Source organism: Eptatretus burgeri, chromosome 10 (genome assembly GCF_056783735.1).
Source record: "Eptatretus burgeri isolate ZD-2024b chromosome 10, Ebu_testis_v1, whole genome shotgun sequence".
Lineage (NCBI taxonomy): Eukaryota > Metazoa > Chordata > Myxini > Myxiniformes > Myxinidae > Eptatretus > Eptatretus burgeri.
The window spans coordinates 57648059-57670413 of record NC_140970.1 but is presented as its reverse complement, the minus strand read 5'-3'; the positions used below and the strand labels follow the sequence as shown (position 1 = coordinate 57670413).

General features: G+C 46.6%; 1 protein-coding gene across 1 annotated transcript in view; it reads left to right on the top strand.

Annotated features, from left to right (window-relative positions):
- The window catches only part of LOC147018643 (sperm motility kinase 2B-like), a 136450-nt gene that overhangs the window by 59629 nt on the left and 54466 nt on the right, over positions 1 to 22355 (top strand). The window contains exons 13-19 of the mRNA XM_085898530.1: positions 274 to 345; positions 3890 to 3971; positions 10799 to 10904; positions 11626 to 11822; positions 12950 to 13015; positions 14060 to 14300; positions 20279 to 20384. Coding sequence (XP_085754656.1) covers positions 274 to 345; positions 3890 to 3971; positions 10799 to 10812 — 168 coding nt within the window. The 3' untranslated portion in view covers positions 10813 to 10904; positions 11626 to 11822; positions 12950 to 13015; positions 14060 to 14300; positions 20279 to 20384. The remainder of the gene's footprint in view (positions 1 to 273; positions 346 to 3889; positions 3972 to 10798; positions 10905 to 11625; positions 11823 to 12949; positions 13016 to 14059; positions 14301 to 20278; positions 20385 to 22355) is intronic.

The window sequence follows — 22355 nt, the reverse complement described above, 5'->3', positions numbered from 1 at the left end:
GAGCACATTGAATATTATGATGAAAATGGGGTTCTTTTCTGTCAGAAATGGATTCTTTCCTCCAGGATTTCAAGCAAGCAGTGTACCACCATCTGTTCTCATCCACAATTCTGACCCATGATTTTTATTATCCACCATGAACCATTCATAACTCAACCATTTTACTTGCTGGTTTCAATTTCCTCCCCATGAGTCATTGTGCTGTCATAGCTGACCCCAGGTACAAACGTTCACCTGGACCTTGCCGTTCTGGTTGCTCATTTCCCCAAACAGTTGACAACTTTCCCACCTGGATGTGTCTCCATACCACGTCGGTCCACAGACTGGTTTCCTCCGTCACCGAAGGTGTATGCAGGTTATGTTCTCACCCGTCAGTTTGTCTGTGAGCATGATATCTCAAAATGTTGTGGACTGATCCGGACGAAACTTGGTGGACAGGTTGGGTGTGCGACAAGGATGAATTGATTCAATTTTGCTGACGATCTGAATCCAGATCAGTGAATTTTTTGAATGATTCTTCATGATTTAGTGGGCGAAAAACTATATATAGTACGAGATCTCAAAAAGTTATGAATTGATTTGGACAAAAGTTGGTGGACAGATTGGGTGTGTGATAAGGACGAATCGATTCGATTTTGGTGAAGATCCAAATCCAGAGACGAGAATTATTAATTCTTTAAGTTATTCTTCACTATTGAGAGATGGGACCAAACACGATATATAATGCAATGGTTTTTGGGACATCACCTCTGGGTAACTCCAAGAGGATGGCATGTATTTAAGAGACCACAATTGCCAGTTGCATGAAACAAGTATTTACAAGCAGAGAAAACAATAGAAAGACATGTGTACAACAATTACAGCACATGGACATTCCCCCTTATCCGACGCAACAGACCCGCCCTCGTTTATCAATGACTTCACACTGCACAGTACATATGCCGGCATTATGCATCCGATGTGGAAGGGAGTGGTGAGTGATTGGCAAAGAATGATGGGATGAATAATTGGCAATGAAGATGAGCTGAGATAGAAAGAAATAGATGGGGATACGACGGACCCCTTGCACACCTTACACTTGTTGACTCTGGCTCCAACGTCCTGATTGAAATCGGGACCACTCCCCCCTTCCCCGTGCTCTGTTCCCCTCCTGTTCTTTGCACAGCTGCAGCACCGGTGTTTTCTCGTGGGGGTAGTGATGTCACTCGCGGCACATATTGAATGCGTCTCCTGACAGCACTCCTGGACGCCAAAGATGAAGCATAGGGTCCAGCTATGAAATTCCAGCAGCATGTTGTCATCACAGAGCTCACAGACCTGTTCAATAAGATCTGGAAAACGGAAGTTGTTCCAGCTGAGGGGAGACAAGGGGTAATCGTTAGGCTACCAAAAAAGGGAACCTTCGTGACTGCAACAATTGGAGAGATATAACACTCCTATCGAAATCTGGTAAAAGATTTTTGCACAGTGCTCCTTAACAGACGAAAGGAAGATGTAGAGGAAATCCTTCATGAGGAACAGTCTGGTTTTCGAAGTAGTAGATCATGCACCGAGCAGATTTTCACATTAAGGAACATCATTGAACAGAGCCTGGAATATCAGAAGCCACTCGCCATCAACTTCATGAAAGCCTTTGATTACATCCACCGACAGTCATTATGGATCATTACAAGACAGTATGGAAACCCACAGCAATATATCGATATCTTTAAAGCTCTGTCCCAAAACTCCATTTGCTGCATCAAGACCAGCTCTGGGACTTGAGACTCATTTGATATTGTTACAGGAGTATGCCAAGAATGTATACTCTCCCCTTTCCTATTCCGTTTGGTTATTATCCCCCGCCAACCAACGAAGTTGGCGGGGGATATAGAAATGTGTTCCGTCCGTCCTTCCATACGTCCGTCCGTCCTTCCATACGTCCGTCCGTCCGTCCGTCACATTTCGTTTCCGGAGCTTAACTACAAATCTCCTCAAGATATCTTTACGAAATCTGGTACACATATCAAGCAAGTGGTGAACTGGTGCCTTTTGATATTTAGTGATTTCCCCCCCAAAAAATTCTGTCACTTTCCACGGAAACAAGTTGGGTATTAATAAATAATTGAGGTTAACCTTTGTTTCCAGAGCATAGTTGCAAAACTATTAACTATTTCTTTATGAAATTTAGTACACACATCAATAATAAATTGAACTGGTGCCTTTTGCTACTTGTCCTCATTTACTATGGCGGGGGATATCGAAGACTTTGTCTTCAACGGATGCTAGTTCAGTTTGTAATGAGGAATGCCATGACAGGTGCCAACTTCAGCATCTCACGGTAGCAACATCACTTGACAGACCTTGACTTGCCGATGAGGTTGCACTATTGGCTGAAGATTCTACTGGGCTGCAATATGACCTCCAGCTTGGAGAAATGCAGTGCCAAAGTAGGCTTTCGTCTCAGCTGGCAACGACCAAGACCATTACCACATAACAATAACAGAGGTCACCCTGTTACAGTTGGTCAAGAATACATTGAGGAAGCTGACCATTTCCCAAATTTCAGTTGGACACTCACTCTCCAAGGAAGGTGATGCTGAGCTTGACATCTACACAAGAATTGGTAAGGCAGCCTCAGTTTTTAGCGCCTCTGCAAAGTATGGAAATTAACCACGACTAATATTGCCACCGAGCTAAAACTCTACATGTCCATTGTCGTGCCAATTGCAATTTATGCCAATGAGACGTGGAAGACAACAGCAAAGGTACCACATACACTGGACAGATTTCTACCAATGTTGCCTCCGCAAGATTCTTGGAATCACATTGAGAGAGATTTTCTTTATTCACTCTCCATGTGATTCCAAGAATAAGTTAATCTCCCAGAGGCTTATACACACAGAGGCTTATAACCCTAACCCTAACCCTCATCCAGAGGAGGAACTGCCTTCGTGCTGTTGGTGCGACATTCTTTTGCACGCACAAACGAAGCATGCCTGAAGCAGTCCTCGAGGCACGAGTGAAAATAATCGGCTCGCGAGCATCCATTTTTGGTGCATTCCTTTGTCACAGGCACTCATGAAGCAGCTTGAAACAGTTTCGGGAGCTGTGCAAATAATAATCCGTTTGTGGGTGATGAAAATATGTGACAGATGGTTTGTGGAAAGGAATGTGGAATGATGAAAAATCATATTTGGGATTTATAACAACACAATCGCAATGCAGTCTGGATTCAGATCTAGCCTGTCAGTGGGATACAAAACGTAAACTGTTCAGCCTGCTGGAGGTATGTGCTCTACCGAGTGGCCTTTCTCGTTCTGCTTCTTGTTATTCTCGTCTTCATCCAATGTTAACGTCCGTTCTGTCCATGTCCAAAAATGGACATCCTATGTTAACGATTCCCGCTCAGAACTGATGCATGTGCACGACCCATCTACACAATTGCTTTTAAACTGCCCAGAGTACTGTCAACACACTCCTTGGACCTCGATGCAGTGATTGCTGCCAGAGGTAGACATAAACAGTAATTGAGATAGTTTCTTCCACGTTGGATACCAACATGAAAACATTCACCACAACGCAGCATTACATGATTAGATCAATGAAATGACGTAATTATTCAGCATTTATCTCCATGAGAGGTCTAATCTGTGTCCCATGATGTCACGTTAATAAATCGCATCAATAACAATCACGAGATCGTTTTATTTTTTTGAGTGACAGAGAATACATTTGTGGTGACATCATTAGCAAGGGGTACGTTCTGTTTTCAGAGCCTTCTCATCTCGTGAATGTAATGAGGGAATATTTTCCAAAATGTCATGTGACAGGCACATGCTAAGTAAGGCAGATGTAAAAGTATTGACATGACATAATGATTCTGTGACCTTGTTGTACTGTGCTGCAGGTGATGCAAAAGAAGAAAGGCATCTTCAAACGCGTTTGCCATTGTCTAAAGAAATTAAAGCCAAAATGTTGCCAACGCCAAGGTAGGAAGATGAACATGAAGAACGTATTAAAATATAAACCGCGTGAGTGCATGTGCATCATTCACTTATCTTAAGATGCATGTTTGGTTTTTTAATATACGATAGTGCAATGATGTGATGTCATTGATGTAATTTCATACTTATCTGCTCATACCTTCTTTTCCTTTGCCATATGTACTGTAGACTGAACCACTTAAACTACCCACCGAAACAACAAACCCCAGATTGTTCCAAAGGCACTGACCGGTGCTCTTCCACTAACCCTCAAGCAAGAAAGCAGCAACCATTTTTAGTCTTTGGCGTTCCTCAGCCGCGGGTTGAATCGTCGACCTTGCAGACAAGTGGACGTTCTAACCATTATGTCACAGACTCTGGTTTCCAAGCCTTAATTCTTGGCCTGCCTGCACTATTTCATCTGAAATGAGAACAGGTAGTGTTATGCAAACGTTTTCATCAGCAAGTCAATTTACAGCAAGTAGAATTCCTGAAGAATTGCTTCAATTCTTTAAAGAATTGAAGAAGTCTTGATATTCTTTCTTTGGACCAGTGACAAACTTCCTGAGATTAGATGAAGATGGAAACCCTAAGCATGGCAATGGACTTAAAATGAGGGTTCCTAAAACTTATGTTAAACCCAACCCTTTTATCCTTTCTCCAACCCCCCTCATTCCTGCCCAGCTACATTATCTGCCCCCCCCCACCTCCTCACACCACCTCCTCAATCCCCATTTATGATTTACTCGCAAATATCACCTGTTACATCACTGATGGGAATACTAAGAGAGAGAGAGAGAGAGAGAGAGAGAGAGAGAGAGAGAAAGAGAGAGAAGGAGAGAGAGAGAGAGAGAGAGAGAGAGAGAGAGAGAGAAGAAAAGAGAAGGGGGAAGCAAGGAAGAGGGAGAGAGATGGGAGGAAGGGGATGAGGAATGAGGCAGGTGGAGGAGGGAGGGGAGAGTGAGGATGGGGAGGGGGAGGGAGGATGGTTGTGGGAAGCGAAGGCAGCGTGATGAGGGTAATGCAGTGTGATGAGGGGAAGGCAGCATGGGGGGAGGGGAGGGGAAGGCAGCATGGGGGAGGGGAAGGCAGCATGATGGGAGGTGAAGGGAAGGTAGCATGAGGGTAAGGGAAGACAGCATGAGGGGATGGTAATGGAAGAGAGCATGAGGGGAGGGTAAGGCAAAACAGCATTAGTGGGGGGGGATTGAAGACAACGTGAGAGTGGGGAAGGGAAGACAGCGTGAGGGGAGGGCGAGGGAAGACAACGTGCAGGGAGGGTAAGGGAAGACAGCTTGTGGGGAGCGTAATGGAAGACAGCGTGAGGGGAGGGTAAGGGAAGACAGCGTGAGGGGGAGGGAATGGGAAGACAGCGTGAGGGGGATGGTAAGGGAAGACAGCGTGAGGGGGAGGGTAAGGGAAGACAGCACAAGGGGAGGGTAAGGGAAAGAGGAGACAGCGCGAGGGGAGGGTAAGGGAAGAGCGCGTGAGGGGGAGGAGGGTAAGGGAAGATTATGCGAGGGGGAGGGTAAGGGAAGACAGTGCGAGAGGCAGGATAAGGGAAGACAGCGCGTGGGGAGGGTAAGGGAAGACAGCGGGAGGGTAAGGGAAGATAGCGCGAGGTGAGGGTAAGGGAAGACAGCGCAAGCGGAGGGTAAGGGAAGACAGCAGGAGGGGAGGGGGGTAAGGGAAGACAGCACAAGGGCATGGTATGGGAAGACAGCGTGAGGGCAGAGTAAAGAAAGACTGTGAGGGGAGGGGAAAGGAAGACAGCGTAAGGGGAAGGTATAGACAAACAGCGTGAGGGGAGATCAAGTCAAGACAGCGTGAGGGGAGGGGAAAGGAAGACTGCATGAGGGGAGGGTAAGGGAAGACAGCAGGAGGGGGGGTAAGGGAAGAAAGCACGAGGGGAGGGTAAGGGAAGACAGCACGGGGGAGGGTAAGGGAAGACAGCACGGGGGGAGGTTAAGGGAAGACAGCACGAGGGGAGGGTAAGGGAAGACAGCACGAGGGGAGGGTAAGGGAAGACAGCACGAGGGGGGGGTAAGTGAAGACAGCACGAGGGGAGGGTAATGGAAGACAGCCTGAGGGGAGGGTAAGGGAACACAGTGCTAGGGGAGGGTAAGGGAAGACAGTATGAGGTGAGGGTAAAGGAATTCAGCACGAGGGGAGGTAAGGGAAGACAGCGCGAGGGGTGGATAAGGGAAGACACCGCGAGGAGAGGATAAGGCAAGACAGCGTGAGGAGAGCGTAAGGAAGACAGCGCAAGGGGAGGGTAAGGGATGACAGTACGAGGTGAGGGTAAAGGAATTCAGCACGAGGGGAGGTAAGGGAAGACAGCGCGAGGGGTGGATAAGGGAAGACACCGTGAGGAGAGGGTAAGGCAAGACGGCGTGAGGGGAGGGTAAGGGAGGGCAGCGAGATGGAAGGGGAAGGGAAGGCAGCGTGAGGGCAGGCTGAGGGAAGACAGCATGAGAGGAGGGTATGGGAAGACAGTGCGAGGAGAGGGTAGAGAAAGACAGCACGAGGGGAGGGTAAGGGAAGACAGTGTGAGGGGAAGGGAAAGGAAGGCTGCGTGAGGGAAGAAGAGGGGAGAGGTAGGGAAGATGGCGTGAGGGGAGGGGAGGGAAGACGGCGTGAGGGGTGGGGGAGTGAAGACAGCGTGAGGGGAGGCGGAGGAAGACGGCATGAGGGGAGGGGAAGGTAAGACGGGCGTGAGGGGAGGGGAAGGTAAGCCGGCGTGAGGGGAGCGGAAGGTAACACGACGTGAGGGGAGCGGAAGGTAAGACGACGTGAGGGGAGGGGAAGGTAAGACGGCGTGAGGGGAGGGGAAGGGAAGACGGCGTGAGGGGAGGGGAAGGGAAGACGGCGTGAGGGGAAGGGAAGACGGTGCGAGGGCAGGGTATGGGAAGACGGTGCGAGGGCAGGGTATGGGAAGACGGTGCGAGGGCAGGGTATGGGAAGACGGTGCGAGGGCAGGGTATGGGAAGACAGCGCGAGGGGAGAGTAAGGAAAGACAGCGTGAGGCAAGGGGAAAGGAAGACAGCGTAATGGGAGGGTATAGCCAGGCAGCGTGAGGGGAGGGAAGGGAAGACAACGTGAGGGGAGGGTAAGGGAAGACAGCGTGAGGGGAGGGGAGGGAAGATGGCATGAGGGGAGGGGAAGGTAAGACGGCATGAGGGGGGGGGACGGGAAGACGGTGCGAGGGCAGGGTAAGGGAAGACGGTGCGAGGGGAGTGTAAGGGAAGACCGCGCGAGGGCAGGGTATGGGAAGACAGCGCGAGGGCAGGATATGGGCGACAGCGCGAGGGAATGGTATGGGAAGACAGCGTGAGGGAATGGAAAAGGAAGACAGCGTGAAGGGAGGGGAAAGGAAGACAGCGTGAGGGGAGCGGAAAGGAAGACAGCGTGAGGGGAGGGAATGGGAAGACGGCATGATGGGGGGGGGGGAGACGGCATGAGGGGAGGGGAAGGTAAGACGGCATGAGGGGAGGGGAAGGGAAGACGGTGCCAGGGCACGGCAAGGGAACACGGTGCGAGGGCAGTGTAAGGGAAGACAGCGCGAGGGCAGTGTAAGGGAAGACAGCGCGAGGGCAGGGTATGGGAAGACAGCGCGAGGGCAGGGTATGGGCGACAGCGCGAGGGAATGGTATGGGAAGACAGCGCGAGGGGAGAGTAAGGAAAGACAGCGTAAGGGGAGGGTATAGACAAACAGCGTGAGGGGAGGGTAAGGGAAGACAGCGTGAGGTGAGGTAAAGGAAGACAGCGTGAGGGGAAGCGAAAGGAAGACAGCGTGAGGGGATTGGAAAGGAAGACAGCGTGAGGGGAGTGGAAAGGAAGACAGCGTGAGGGGAGTGGAAAGGAAGACAGGGTGAGGGGAGTGGAAAGGAAGACAGCGTGAGGGGAGGGTATAGCCAGACAGCGTGAGTGGAGGGTAAGGGAAGACAGCGTGAGGGGAGTATATAGGAAGACAGCACGAGAGGAGGGAATGGGAAGACAGCACGAGGGGAGGGAATGGGAAGACAGCGCGAGGGGAGAGAATGGGAAGACAGCGTGAGGGGAGGGATTGGGAAGACAGCGCGAGGGGAGGGATTGGGAAGATAGCGCGAGGGGAGGGATTGGGAAGACAGCACGAGGGGAGGGATTGGGAAGACAGCGCGAGGGGAGGGATTGGGAAGACAGCGCGAGGGGAGGGATTGGGAAGACAGCGTGAGGGGAGGGATTGGGAAGACAGCGCGAGGGGAGGGATTGGAAAGACAGCGCGAGGGGAGGGATTGGGAAGACAGCGCGAGGGGAGGGATTGGGAAGACAGCGCGAGGGGAGATTGGGAAGACAGCGCGAGGGGAGGGATTGGGAAGACAGCGCGAGGGGAGAGATTGGGAAAACAGCGCGAGGGGAGGGAGTGGGAAGACAGCGCGAGGGGAGGGATTGGGAAGACAGCGCGAGGGGAGGGATTGGGAAGACAGCGCGAGGGGAGGGATTGGGAAGACAGCGCGAGGGGAGGGATTGGGAAGACAGCGCGAGGGGAGGGATTGGGAAGACAGCGCGAGGGGAGGGATTGGGAAGACAGCGCGAGGGGAGGGATTGGGAAGACAGCGCGAGGGGAGGGATTGGGAAGACAGCACGAGGGGAGGGATTGGGAAGACAGCGCGATTGGAGGGATTGGGAAGACAGCGCGATTGGAGGGATTGGGAAGACAGCGCGAGGGGAGGGATTGGGAAGACAGCGCGAGGGGAGGGGTTGGGGAGGCAGGGCGCGTGGAGGGAATTGGGAAGACAGCGTGAGGGGAAGGTTGAGAATAACAGCATGAGGTGAGGGAGAGGCAAGACGGCGTGAGGGGAGGGGGAGGCAAGACGGCGTGAGGGGAGGTGGAGGGAAGACTGCATGAGGGGTGGGGAAGGGAAGATGGCGTGAGGGGAGGGGAAGGGACGACAGCATCCAGAGTTGTCACTGTGGTGAAAGTGCTTTCAATCGTCGATTGTTTAAGCAAACTTGTTGCTGTTGTCGACTTTATTTTCTTTGAATCTGCATTCTCAACCATTAAGAATAGGTACTCTCTCTGGTGTATGGTTTTCAAGTCTTTCAGAATATTGGACGTATTACACTGATGAGCAAGGTCTATTGAACAAAGTGAACTTGCAACTTTTGGACTATCTTCTTTAACCTTCCCAGAATCATTCCAAACTGCACTTCTGAACCTTTTAAGCGACATGTTGTCAAAACCTTTATCAGTCACTGTATTGCCTACCCATCCATCAAGAATGCAACCAGCACACTTTACCATCCAACTCTAAATGCCTTGCTTTTAATTACGAGGAACTTGCCTTTGGCTATTTTGCAAAAGGGACACCCCAGGGGCATGTTCCTTTTCAATTAATACATTACCAGGTAATGTGTAACCAGAACATGCCTAACAGGGGTGAAAATAATTCCGCCCCCACCCAAAAAACACACACATTTCTATGAAGTAGGAATTGCTTTCGTCCTTCTGAATCAGTACGATCAGTTCGAGCTTGCTGGGATGATTGAGCCATTCAAACATCCTGCATTGGGGTGGCGACCTGTCCACGATTGTGCCCAATAGCTGAGGAGACTGCTTTGGTATAGTAGCACTGACGCTCTTTACAGAGTATGGTCCCAATAGAATGGAATGGAATCGCTCAGAATCGACATCGATTCCTGTTCACTACTCGATTCCTTTTGATTACATAGTTGGAATAGAGTACTTTGGAAATGATTCCACCTACCACTATTAAGCACACAAACAAAAGAAACGGTTGGCTGGGACATATGAAACACAGTCAAGATGATGGGAGTATCAAACAATGTATGAATTGTACAAATGAACTACATTTTCTTGCAGTCAGAACTGCTGCTGAGGTCAATTCCACAGTTTAAATTTTGAAACTTGGCTCAGGCTAAGAGATTCTTGAGGTTATCACATGTGTGGAAACTAAGTAAACCCACAAACACTCGGAGATGCCCGTAATGTCAAACAATGGCCGAGTTGGACAAAAGAACACTTTTTCTTTTAGCAGTCATAACTGCTGCTGAGGTCAATTAAGAAGTTGAAATTTTGAAATTCGACTCGATTTAAGAGATTCTCGGGGTTATACCATATGCGGAAATGAAATAATGCGACAAACACTTGTCTCCGGGCGTTTATAAGCATTGCAATGTATCCAGTGGTTTGTGGGGATGAAGATGAGGCATTCAATGATACGAGTAAGGAAAGTGAAAAAAAAATTGAGCGCTTTATCGTTAAGAAACCGGTGCAGCCTGTTCCAAGTCAAGGCATCATTGAGCAGACCCCAAATGCCGAATTAAGACCCCAACAAAGGAGAGCTGGCTGATAAAGAGGCTGATGAAGGATGAAGCCTTGAAAATGGAAATTTACCCAAACACCCAATTTGCATTCCTGCACTTCCTTGGAGTTCCTTTTGTATGCATGCTGGGTTTCATGGATTTGGAGTTATGGAGTCCCTTTGTCTCTATCACTCCATGAACACCGTTGGTCCCTACCATTCCACATAATGGAGGTTCTTCTTGTAAAATTGTTTTGTTTCATCAGTGTGTGATAGACTTTATTTTCCCACTATTGGGGTAATTTGAACAAAGAGAGGACAATTCAGTAAAACATGTGCAGTATTTAATATGCTTAAACTTATCTGATAAATGGGGCTGAGCCCACATTGGTTGGGGCCTTCCACCCATCCAAATGCCAATTTTGATGGTTTCTTGATGTGATAATTTCACACGAGTTTAGAAATGGTGAACGATTGTGTTCCGAATCGTTTTTTCCCCTTTCACATTCCCCTTTATGCCCTTCCCAGATACCACAGTATAATTGACATCTGAATTACAAGTCCCCAGCAAACAATCAATCCTGCATTTCCCTGCATATTTTGTGTCAATCCCCATCTGCTGCTCTCAACGGAGGTGGGTGGCTGTTTCTCAACAGTTATTGATGTATTGGTTTGTATGAAAACACTTCTTCAAACGAACCAAATCCTTGTGTGGTGTACATTGAGGGATTTTTCACATGGATTAAGAGGGGAGTGTTTCACTCGTTTAATTTCAGCTTGAACATGTACAGAATTTTGTTTTCCAGGATATTGTTAACCATTCATGGATTTCTGGAAATTCTGAAACTGTGCAAAACTCACAGAAGAAGGTTAAAAAGAAATCATCATAAGCTTCTCACTTTTCCAAGATATAACAATTTTTTGTATTCCAGAAAATTCTTTTTCTTGTGCTGGGATAAATTATAACGCCCATGGTATGGCAGATTTAGATTCAGTAAAATTAAAGCAGCAGTAAAACCGTCTCTCCAGTTATAACACAGAATCATTCCACTATATCTTTAGTATCTGGTTAGGATTGTTCCAGAGACTCCATTGAGATTCGGATGTGAACCATGTTCACCCTGAAATACATTCCTTCAAACTCTTGACAAGGAAACCTAACCCGCTTGGAAAGCCCGACAAAGGATCACTCGACTTGTTCAAACATACAGTAAATGAAAAGCACCCAAACATGTCACAACGTTTATTCTGCCTATTAGCAAATCAGATTCCCAGGATTGACTTGTTCACATTCCTAACTAATAATGTACACATTTGTGCTATTTAACCCTATTTTTCATGGTATCTGTCCAAAGCTTAATTTCTGAGGAGTCCTCTATGAAGATTTCGATTCTTCGATGATGAGATCCAAGAAGATAAAGAGGATATTTCTTCGTGTTCTTCACTTGAAGAACAAAAGCGAGAAATAATGAAGGGAAATGGTGAACAGAAGTGGGGAAAACAGGTCGGAATGACAATTGAGGATGAGGAGAAAAGTGAATGAGTTTCTGCGGTGAGTACACATTTCCAGTAATGTTTTTGTGATGGTGAGGTACAACTTTAAAAAAATATAAACAAACTTGTATAATTGTAACAAGAACAGCACTCTTTGAAGTCGTGATGTCGACAGATATGCCTCCGCCCACATTATTACATGACTCTACATAGTTGCACCAAGTTTGATTTAAATCCCTGAACTCAGATTCAAAATATTAAATAAGTCTGGCTGCCAGACCATGCGTCCAATCAGGTTGAAATTAAAAACAAACATTCCCCACGACTACTAGATTATAATTGTGAAGTTTCACCTCCATTGATGCTGCAGTTCAAGAGGAAGTTGTTGTTTAAAAAAAAGATTTTCATTCGATCCAATGTGGCTGCCAGGTCATGTGACCTCTTCATTATTTGTGAACATCCTGGTATCCCCCAGGCTTGGGGAACATGTGGGTGAAATTTTCCCTCGATCTGTCAAGCCGTTCTGGAGCAGAACGTTTTTAAAGGTTTATTTTTCAAAAAAATAGGGGCAATAGCCCTGGGCGCTCACCTCGTAGAATAATGATACTGATGAAGTCAATGTGCAATTGAATCAGAAAAATGAACCAACGTTATGGGTATGATTTACTTATTTATTTATTTTTAAATGTTGTGAGCAAACTTTTGTACATCACGGGTGATGAAGGAAGTGGTCAAGTTGCATCAAAATTGTGTGTGTAGTTTCTGAGAAGAAAGCAAACACCAATTTTGGGAACAACCCCCCTGGAGACCACCGAAGACTCCAATTTGTCTTTTTTAATGGTGTGAACAAACCTTGGTACATCACAGTCAATGAAGGTTGTGGTCAAGTTTCATTGAAGAAAGCAAATACATATTTTTGGGGGCAACCACCCGTAGATCCCCTGAGGGTCCTATTTTTTTAATGCCGTGAACAAACATTGGTACATCATGGACAATGAAGGTTGTGGTCAAGTTTCATCGGAATTGTTTGTGTAATACCTATTTTGGGGGCATGTTTCCATAAACCCCACTCCCTTAGGGCCGAATGTTTTTTTATTTTTTTAATGTCATTTACAAACTTTGGTACATACCATGTGAAGAAAGTTGTGGTCAAGTTTCATTGAAAGTATGCGTGTGTGGTTTCAGAGAAGAAGTTGGGAGTGTTTATGGATGGACAGACCATCCCATAAGCTCCCAGTAACTACGTTCCAGGTGAGCCAAAAATCATAGATGCCAAACCATGTGACCTATGACGTCGTAGATGGCGAAGTTTTTTTTTTCCTAATGGAAAGCCGATCATACCTGCAATGTTTCGCCTCCATCTGTTCAGCCATTTCGGAAAAGATTTTTTAAGGTTTTCATGTAAAAACAAATATGGCTGCACATCCGCGTGACTGATAACATCATCAATCACAATTGATTGGAGGGTCAGCAATAGGGATAGTAACACCCCTGAAATCTAAAATCCCCCCCCATACAATTTAGCCCAAGATGACCCTCAAAAATTTCCATACTAATCGGATAAAACATTCGTCTTATGCAATTTTGACATCACAAGGAAGCCACTTATGATATCATCACAAAAATCACTCATTTCCCATGGGGCGTACTTGATATGTACCAAGTTTCAAATTTTTCTTCGATAGAGGGGTTTCAGAGATACAGAGGTCAAAAGTTTTCCTTTTTTCCAACATGACTGCTACACGACGTGACCTATGATGTCATTATTATCAATAAAACATTATACATGAGTAGTCGCACCTATGGTGAAAATTTCGTGTCGGATATGCGGTTGCAGAGAAAACAGAAAACTGAAGCATCTTGACTCCTGCGACTTCGTCAGCAGAGGCATAAAAATCTGAATTTAGAGTTGAGTCATACTTTTGACAATGCCACGCTTGCGGTTTCTATGCCTCACCTAAGTGGATGCCCAATCAGTCAAGGCACTAATTACACAGTTTTTCGCCACATTGTATTATTCCGAGAGGTTTTTCTTACTTTATTTCTGTGTGAGTTTCCCATGCTTTTTCGGTCTGTCTATCCCAATGACGGGAAAGACAGCATATCCGCACACTATTTTGTACAAAATATGCATTTTTCAAACCCTTAAAAGAACACAGCAATTAATAAATCAGCAGAATTTTTTTTACATCACCCCAAACACCCTTTCCTGAGGGCACAATTTGCAAAAAGCCCTATATGAGGCACATTGCAAACCCAAAACCTTAATCCCTAACTCCTGCGATAAACCTTCAGTATGTACACAGGTTGATGTAGGGATGGTGACATGGCGAGGTCTAGCTTGCTGACGAGGGGGAGTGCAGCGCTTGCAACTCACCAGCAAACAAAGTCAAGCGAGAAGGCACAGAGGCATGATGGGCCCAGATCAACCTCACTCCTGCCTCTCCCTCTTTTTCTGTTCGTTCATTCCCTTGTTTGTCCTACTGTCAGTTGTGTCTTGCTCTTCCATGAGCCTCACTCCTATCAAGAAAAAAAGGTCAGAGTCCTGGTTTTTTTGTGCTCATAATTCATCTAAATATTTTGGTGTATCTATCCTTTTAATTGTCACACATTGTGGTTTTTATACTTGACCTACAAAGCGGTTTATTGTTCTTTGTGTAGTTTGTATGCTGTGTGTTTGGTTTTGAAGTTCGATAGTGTTTCATGAAATTTAGATATTACATGTCTGGAGACGGCGATGGTTCACTAGCAATGGACACGGTTCGCCTTTTTTATTTTTTGACCTTTGAGGGGACGCCACGGGCAAACTGGCAGGAATCGGGGAAAAACGTAAATGATGAAGGTTGTCGTAATCGAAGAGCACTACAAATCGACCACGAATTGCGAAATCCTAAACGTAGTTCGCCTTTTTTATTTTTTTATTGGGGGAATCGGGAAAAACGTAAATGATGAAAGTTGTAGTGCTCGAAGAGCACTACTTGCATACCAACTTTCATTCGAAACAGTTGAAAACCCTTGGAGCTCGATGCCCAATTTATTGATTTTTTTTTTGAAATTTTCTAAGTTCGTGACCTTGTGACCTTGACCCTGGGACGAAAATGAAAAATCGAGCTCCGTGGGGCTATGCAGGTGCCATTGGGCTAACCAAATACTGAAACCCCTGCCAGATTCGACAAACCTCCTCGGAGAAGATGTAACTCGAAACTGGCTACCCCCTAAAAACGCATGTTTTTTGGGCGTGGCTTCGCCCATAATGGGCGCAGCACGCCCATTCTCAGAAAAACACAACTAGATCATGATATAAATTTTATCCCACCCAAATTTTATCGAGTTTGCAACCCAAATTTTATCAGGATCGGATCAAAACCCACGGAGCTATGCTCGGGACAGACAGACAGACACACCCATCACGAATATAGTGGTCACTTTCTAACTCGTGAACCAATTAATCACAAACAAATACAATCCATCGCGTCGCTGATGGGAATATTATGTTGGGGGGGGAGGGGAGAGAGAGAGAGAGAGAGAGAGAGAGAGAGAGAGAGATAGAAAGAAAGAGAAAGGGAGGGGAAGGAGAGAGGGACAGAGGACAGAGGGGGATGAGGGAAGGTAGGGATAGAGAAGGTAGGGATAGAGAGAAGGTAGGGATAGAGAAGGGAGGGAGAGGGAAGGGAGGGAGAGAGGACTTTATCGCAAAGAAATCATTGTGGCTTGTTGAGCAGCAATTCCTCCAAGGCATTGTTGAGCAGTCCAAAATAAATGGTGGCTTTAGACTCTTGCAAACTGACGGAGGGCTGACCAAGATGGCAAGCCACCATCTTGGTAAGGCTTATTTTGGTTTTCCGTGATGAACACCGTCAAAATTATCTTTAAAAGTGGTGTTTAAATTCACCCACACACCCAATTTTCATTCATGCACCACCTTGGAGTTTCTTTGGTATGCATGCGAAGTTTGGGGCCGCTATATTTCATGTTTTTGGAGTTATGGAGAACACACACACACACACACACACACACACACACACACACACACACACACACACACACACACACACACACACACACACACACACACACACACACACACACACACACACACACACACACGCCACATCCGTTCAGGTTGGTCAGGTATGGGAGCATGCGCCGAAGCAGCGCATCACTGCATTCACTTTCCACCTGTACTCCATCGGCCTCTGTCTGGCTACCCCCCAGGCAAATGGCCCATCCCCATCTCCTTGGGATGCTGATTAACCTGCTGCAACCATGAAGAACGTGGTTAGTCCATTGGCCTCCTCCGCTCACGAGGCTCCCTTGCTGAGAGAATCTGCTGAGAAGGATCGCCGTCAGGAAAACGTGCTGCATGTCCATACCGCCACAGCTGACGCTCACAGACTATGCAGGTAACAAATCTCTTTTGAGTCTCTCTCAGCAACTCCTTGGTGGACACAAGGTCTGACCAGTAAGAGCCAATGATTCTCCAAAGAGACCTGATGCCAAAGGAATTAAGTCTTCGTCTCAGATACTGGTCAGAGTCCAAGTCTCACATCCATAGAGCAAGACTGGAAGCACCAAGGACCTGAAGACTTGGACTTTCGTCCTCCCGCACAGGTACCAACAGCACCACACCCCATGATCCAGTGAATCCATGACTCCCCAGTCCCGACCCAGACATCTACTGACTTCTGGCTCACAGCCAGCAGACATGAATATCACTGCCAAGGTAAGTGAATCTCTCGGTGACCTCAACATCTGCACCACAAAGAGGTACGGACAAGACAGCATCATCCAAGATGTCAATGAAATCCTGGATCTTGGTTTTGACCCAGGAACCCTGTAATGCCAGCGGCCCCGATGCCTCATTCAACACCTCAAGGGCTCCCCAAAGGACATCTCGAGTCTCCGCAAAGATGACTGCATCATCTGCGAAATCAAGGTCAGAGATCTTGACGTTCCGAAAGGATGCACAGCAGCTTGATCTCTCCCACATCCTCCCCAGTATCCAGTCCATAGAAGCACTGAAAAGTGCGGCGACCAGTACACACCCCTGATGAACTCCAGTAACAACTGGAAATATGTTACAGATGGTACCACCACATCTGAGCATACTCAGTTCCAGAGTGAATTTCAGACATCAGATGACCAAGAAGTCTCCAGAGGGCATCCTGATTCACCTTATCAAACGTTTTGCAAAGACCAACATATGCTGCAAGCAGCCCCTGCCCAAACTCTCGTCTGCGTTTGGTGAGGACCCGAAGAGCAAGGATACGGTCAATCGTTAACCTCTTTGGTGTAAAGCCTAACTGGTCTGGGCGCTGGTGCTCAAGCAGATGGTGAAGAACCCTCTCAATGTTTATCCGAGAAAAGACCTTGCCCAGCACTGAGAGCAGCATCACCACTCTGTAGTTGTTGCAGTCTGGGCGATCACCCTTTCCTTTCCAGAGAGGGAAAGCAAGGCCCGCTCAAAGAAACTGTTTAAGCAGGACGAGAATCACTTAACCACAGGTAATGCTCTACCCCCCTGAATAATTCCTCGCACATCGGACCCCTGTCCACCCTCAGTACACGTACAGTTTTACACCTCACCACCCTGAACACTCAGCTCTGTCATTAAGCATGGCCCTCTAACCCCAGTCAATGTTGTCCGGTGTCCCTTGAGAGAGAAAATTCTTCTTTGCGCTTTGGTGAGTTCAAAGAAATCCACTGGAAACATCAGGTTGCCTGAGGGTGGTCTTGCAACATCAAGGCAACACTGAGGTCAGATGATAACAGAGACAAGGACAGTGGTCTTGAAGGCACTCCACAACTTTTCAGGATTCCTCAAAGCACCCAGACCCCCCCCCCCCGCCCCCAAATCCCCACTCAGCATGTTTACAAACTTCTCAGCTGCCCTCTCATCCTTGAGCTTGCCAACATCCAGCCTCGGCTGGGATGGTACCATTTTCTTGGATTGAAGCTGCAGCTTCAAAGATGCTACAACAAGGCTGTGGTCAGTGTTGAGGAACTGAGCACTCTGGTCAACCCTGCAGTTCTGGACCATCTTCAAGTGACCATCAACGGACAAAGAGTCAATCTACTTTGCCACACCACCAGAGTTGGAATACCAAGTCCAGTGATGAGCCTGTGGGTGCTGAAACCATGAACCAGCCACCCGAAGTCCATGACTTCTTGTAAAGTGAAGGAACTAGGTGTTATGGTTCACAGTTCCAGACCGATGGGGATCGTTATGAGACACCTGTCTCATAACCATCCCGATCAGATCCAATCAATGCATTGAAATCCCCCAAGACGAGAAGAGTTCTCGCCCAGGGCACTGATCAACCACAGACTTGAGTGTGGCATAGAATGCGTCCTTCGTGGTTAGATTACTCACCTCAGTTGGAGCATATCTAGAGACCAGGGAACGACACCCAAGGAGTGACGAATCCTTCGTCTCATAATATGCTTGTTGACCCGTGTTACCTCAATTATCATTGGAGTCACAGCTACAGCAACTCCTTGGGCATGTAACTATCAGAGCGACCAGATCAATAGTAGGTGTAGCCACCCGCCATGATCTCACTACTATCATGTCTCTGGACCTCAGAAAGTGCTGCAATACGGATGTTCAAGTGCTTGAGGGTCAGATGATAACAGAGACAAGTGATGATCCTCTCTTTAGGGATCGGACATTCCAGGCACCCACCCGTAGGGACCGCCTCAGGTTAACCCAAGGAGACTGCCATCTGGTGGTCCACCCTGATGCACACTGCTGCAATCCTCAGCACCACCCTGATACACACTACCGCAATGCAACCCAGGAAGGTTACCCCGTGTTTTTCCTCCTGTCATCATAGAGTGGGGGTCCTGGAGGCTTTGCCCCAATCCCATCATCCTGTGAACTGCCCTGCGAATGGCAGCTGCACAGGAGGTACTCCCACAGAGTGGGTTTTCAGTTTTCTTTTCGTTTTTAGCATGTTTTGTGGAGTGAAGGGTTTTACGGTGGTAGGAGTGCAAATCCTGCCACCAACCTCCTATAAAAAGTAACCCAACTGCAGGGTGACATCTGCAGACACAGTTGGGGACTCAAAATTGATGGCTCACGAGGAGCTCCTCCACCCTTTGACAGGTTTTGTACTTAATCCTGCTGGGTGTCTATATCCATACAGCTTCCTCACCAGAAAACCTGGTGGGGGAGACGGGAGTAGTCACCGACAACCCAACCATGAAACAGGTTCGTACAGGTTTACATGGTACCTGTAGCGAGCCACAGATCTAATCTGGCTTGACCTGACCAGAAATCTATTCCTACACTGCCAATGGTTGCAAACTCGTTGTGACATTCAGGTTAAGTCCTCTGATAATCCTCTCCCTGCAAAATATTTTTACATCAAGTGTATTCATTCAGAATTGCTCTTAAACATGTTTACATGAGGTTTCAGACACAGACTGTGTCGTCGTGAAACCCCTATCAACAAGAGAGGCGCTCGGTAGAGCGCATACCTCCACCACATAATGTCTGATCCACGAGAACATATCGTGCTATATATCGTTTTTGGCCCTTTAAATATTGTGCTGTATTTCTTTTTCTTATATATCTCTCAATGGTGAAGAATCACTTTGGAAATAAAAGTTTTCTCGTATCTCTATCCGGATTCAGATATTCACCAAAATCGAATGTTTTCGGCCTTGTCACACATCCAACCTCTCCACCAAATTTAATCCGAATCCATCCACAACTTTTTGAGATATCCTGCACACAAACAAACAAACAGACAGAGAGGAGTGAAAACATAACCTCCTCCACCTTCGGTGGCAGAGGTAATAACAAAGCAGACAGAAATACAATATCCCAAATGTGATGGATATGGTGCTGGAGTTGATTAATCTCACTGTCAGTGATGTATCTCCTGCACCGATTCAACTGTTGCTTTGAATTTGGTGATCCCAGATTATGTATAATTCATCCGCATCATATAACGATCTTTATTTTTGGAAGCGTGATACACAGCGTTATAAATGCCTGCATCTGGTAAATTTAAATACGCACAGAATGAGGGGGTAAGGATTCGTGTTAGATATTAGGGTTCGGGTACAACGTAGCAGACTGACATCCCAGCTTTTAAATGTTTTAAATCGATTTTAAAAAATAAACGACGTCATGAACTGGAAATATTGTTTATCCAGGAACACCATTGGTCCCGATCATTCCAGATCATTGAGGTTCTACTTTTAAAATTGCTGTTTTTTAAAATCAGTATGTGTGGACTGAGTTTATTTTCCCACTATTGGGGTAATTTGGACAAGGAGGGACAATTCAGTAAAAACCTGTGCAGTATATAGTATGCTTAAACTTATCTGATAAATGGGGCTGAGCCCACATTGGTTGGGGTCCTCCACCTGTCCAAGTACCAATTTTGATGGTTTCTCAATGTGATAATTTTCTGCGAGTTTAGAAATGGTGAACGATTGTGTTCTGGATCATTCCCCCTCGCCCCTCCCGCCACGTCACACCACCCTTTATGTCCTTCCCAGATACCACAGTATAACTGACATCTGAATTACAAGTCCCCAACAAACAATCAATCCTGCACTTCCCTGCATATTTTGTGTCAACCCATATCTGCTGCTCTCAACGGAGGTGGGTGGCTGTTTCTCAACAAAGTTATTGATGCATTGATTTGTATGAAAACACTTCTTCAAACGAACCAAATCCTGGTGTGGTGTACATTGAGGGGTTTTACATGGATTAAGAGGGGAGTGTTTCACTCGTTTAATTTCATCTTGAACATGTACAGAATTTTGTTTTCCAGGATATTGTTAACCATTCATGGATTGCCAAAAAATCAAAAAACAGTGCAGAAACTCACAGAAGAAAGTTTAAAAAAAGTCATCTCAAGCTTCTCACTTAAAAAAGACACAACTATTTTATGTATTCGATCACGAGGATTCCGAATCGGACATTAGTTTGACGTTACATCATTTTGACCCATAAATCCAAGATGGCCACCATCCAGGAAAGCGAAAACGTAACTCTTGTACTGAAAGCAACGACCTCCATGAGTGATTTTCATGGTGATATCCACTTACCTTGACAGTGATATTCATGTGTCTGCTGGCTGTGAGTCAGAGGTCAATAGACGTCTGGGTCGGGCCTGGGGAGTCATGGATTCACTGGATCATGGGGTGTGGCGCTGCCGGTACCTGTGCGGGAGGACGAAAGTCCGAGTCTTCAGGTCCTTGGTACTTCCAGTCTTGCTCTATGGATGCGAGACTTGGACTCTGACCAAGGATCTGAGACGGAGACTTAATTCCTTTGGTACCAGGTCTCTTTGGAGAATCCTTGGCTATTGCTGGTTGGATTTTGTGTCCAACGAGCGGTTGCTGAGAGAGACTCGGATGAGATTTGTTACCTGCATAGTCTGTGAGCGTCAGTTGCGGCTGCATGGACATGTGGCTCGTTTTCCTGACGCTGATCCTGCTCACCAGATTCTCTCAGCGGGGGAGTCTCATGAGTGGAGGAGGCCAGTGGGCCGACCACGTGCCTCGTGGTTGCAGCAGGTTGACCATCATCTTGAGGAGATGGGGATGGGCCTGGCATCTGCCTGGGGGATGGCCAGACGGAGGCCCCTGGAGTACCGGCGGAAAGTGGACGCAGCGACGCGCTGTTCTGGCACATGCTCCCATACCTGTCCCATATACATATATATATATATATATATGAAGACCACAAGGGGAAAACCAGAGATGTCAGGATAAGTCAATTTTGAAGAAACTGAAAAACAAAGTTTCAAGACTTTGGTGGACTGTTTAATAACTGTCATATAGATTTCTTTTCCAGTAAAAGGAAGGGTGATCATTGGCCGATCAAATTAAGCGTGTAGCATTTGCCAAGCTTCTGTGTTATTTAATTTAAGAGCAAAGAACGAATCAATGTTGCAAACTGACATCACTGGTTATTCCCTTGTTTAATAATTGCCATGGAATTTTAACCCAGTATGTGTAGCAAATTCATGCTTGTTGGTTATTAGCATACATTACATGACTTTGGTGATCACAGATTATTTTTTTCAACATTAAACGGTCATTGTTTTTTTGTTTGATTGTTGTTCAACGCCATACTCAAGGGTATTTCGCTTTTATGACGACGGATTCTCCATTTCTTACTCCGTACTACTTAATATGATGGAAAACCAGGAGGAAACCAAGGATAAACCACCCCCGCGATAGCCGAAGTCACCTCATGTGACTCCCTCATAAACCTAAGCAGGTTGATTGGTCGGTGGGTACATTGAATGAGGATGGGTACTCAGACGCCCTAACCATTAAGCCACGGCGTGGGTCCCATACAAGTCACAATAAAGGTTTGACCAGGCTTGAACCACGATATGCACCAACTACGGAGCCCATGATATAACCAAATAGGCCATTGTACTGCTCAGAGTTTATGCTGTAAAAGTTTTACAACCTTTCATTTTTTTAGTTTCTCAACTCTGAATATTATGGTGGAACAGTTAACATGAATGAAAGGGAGATAACCAGGAGTGAAGTACTGACAATTCTGGGTTTCTACTTGTTCAGCTTTGACAACACTTGTTTTTTCATTGCATGG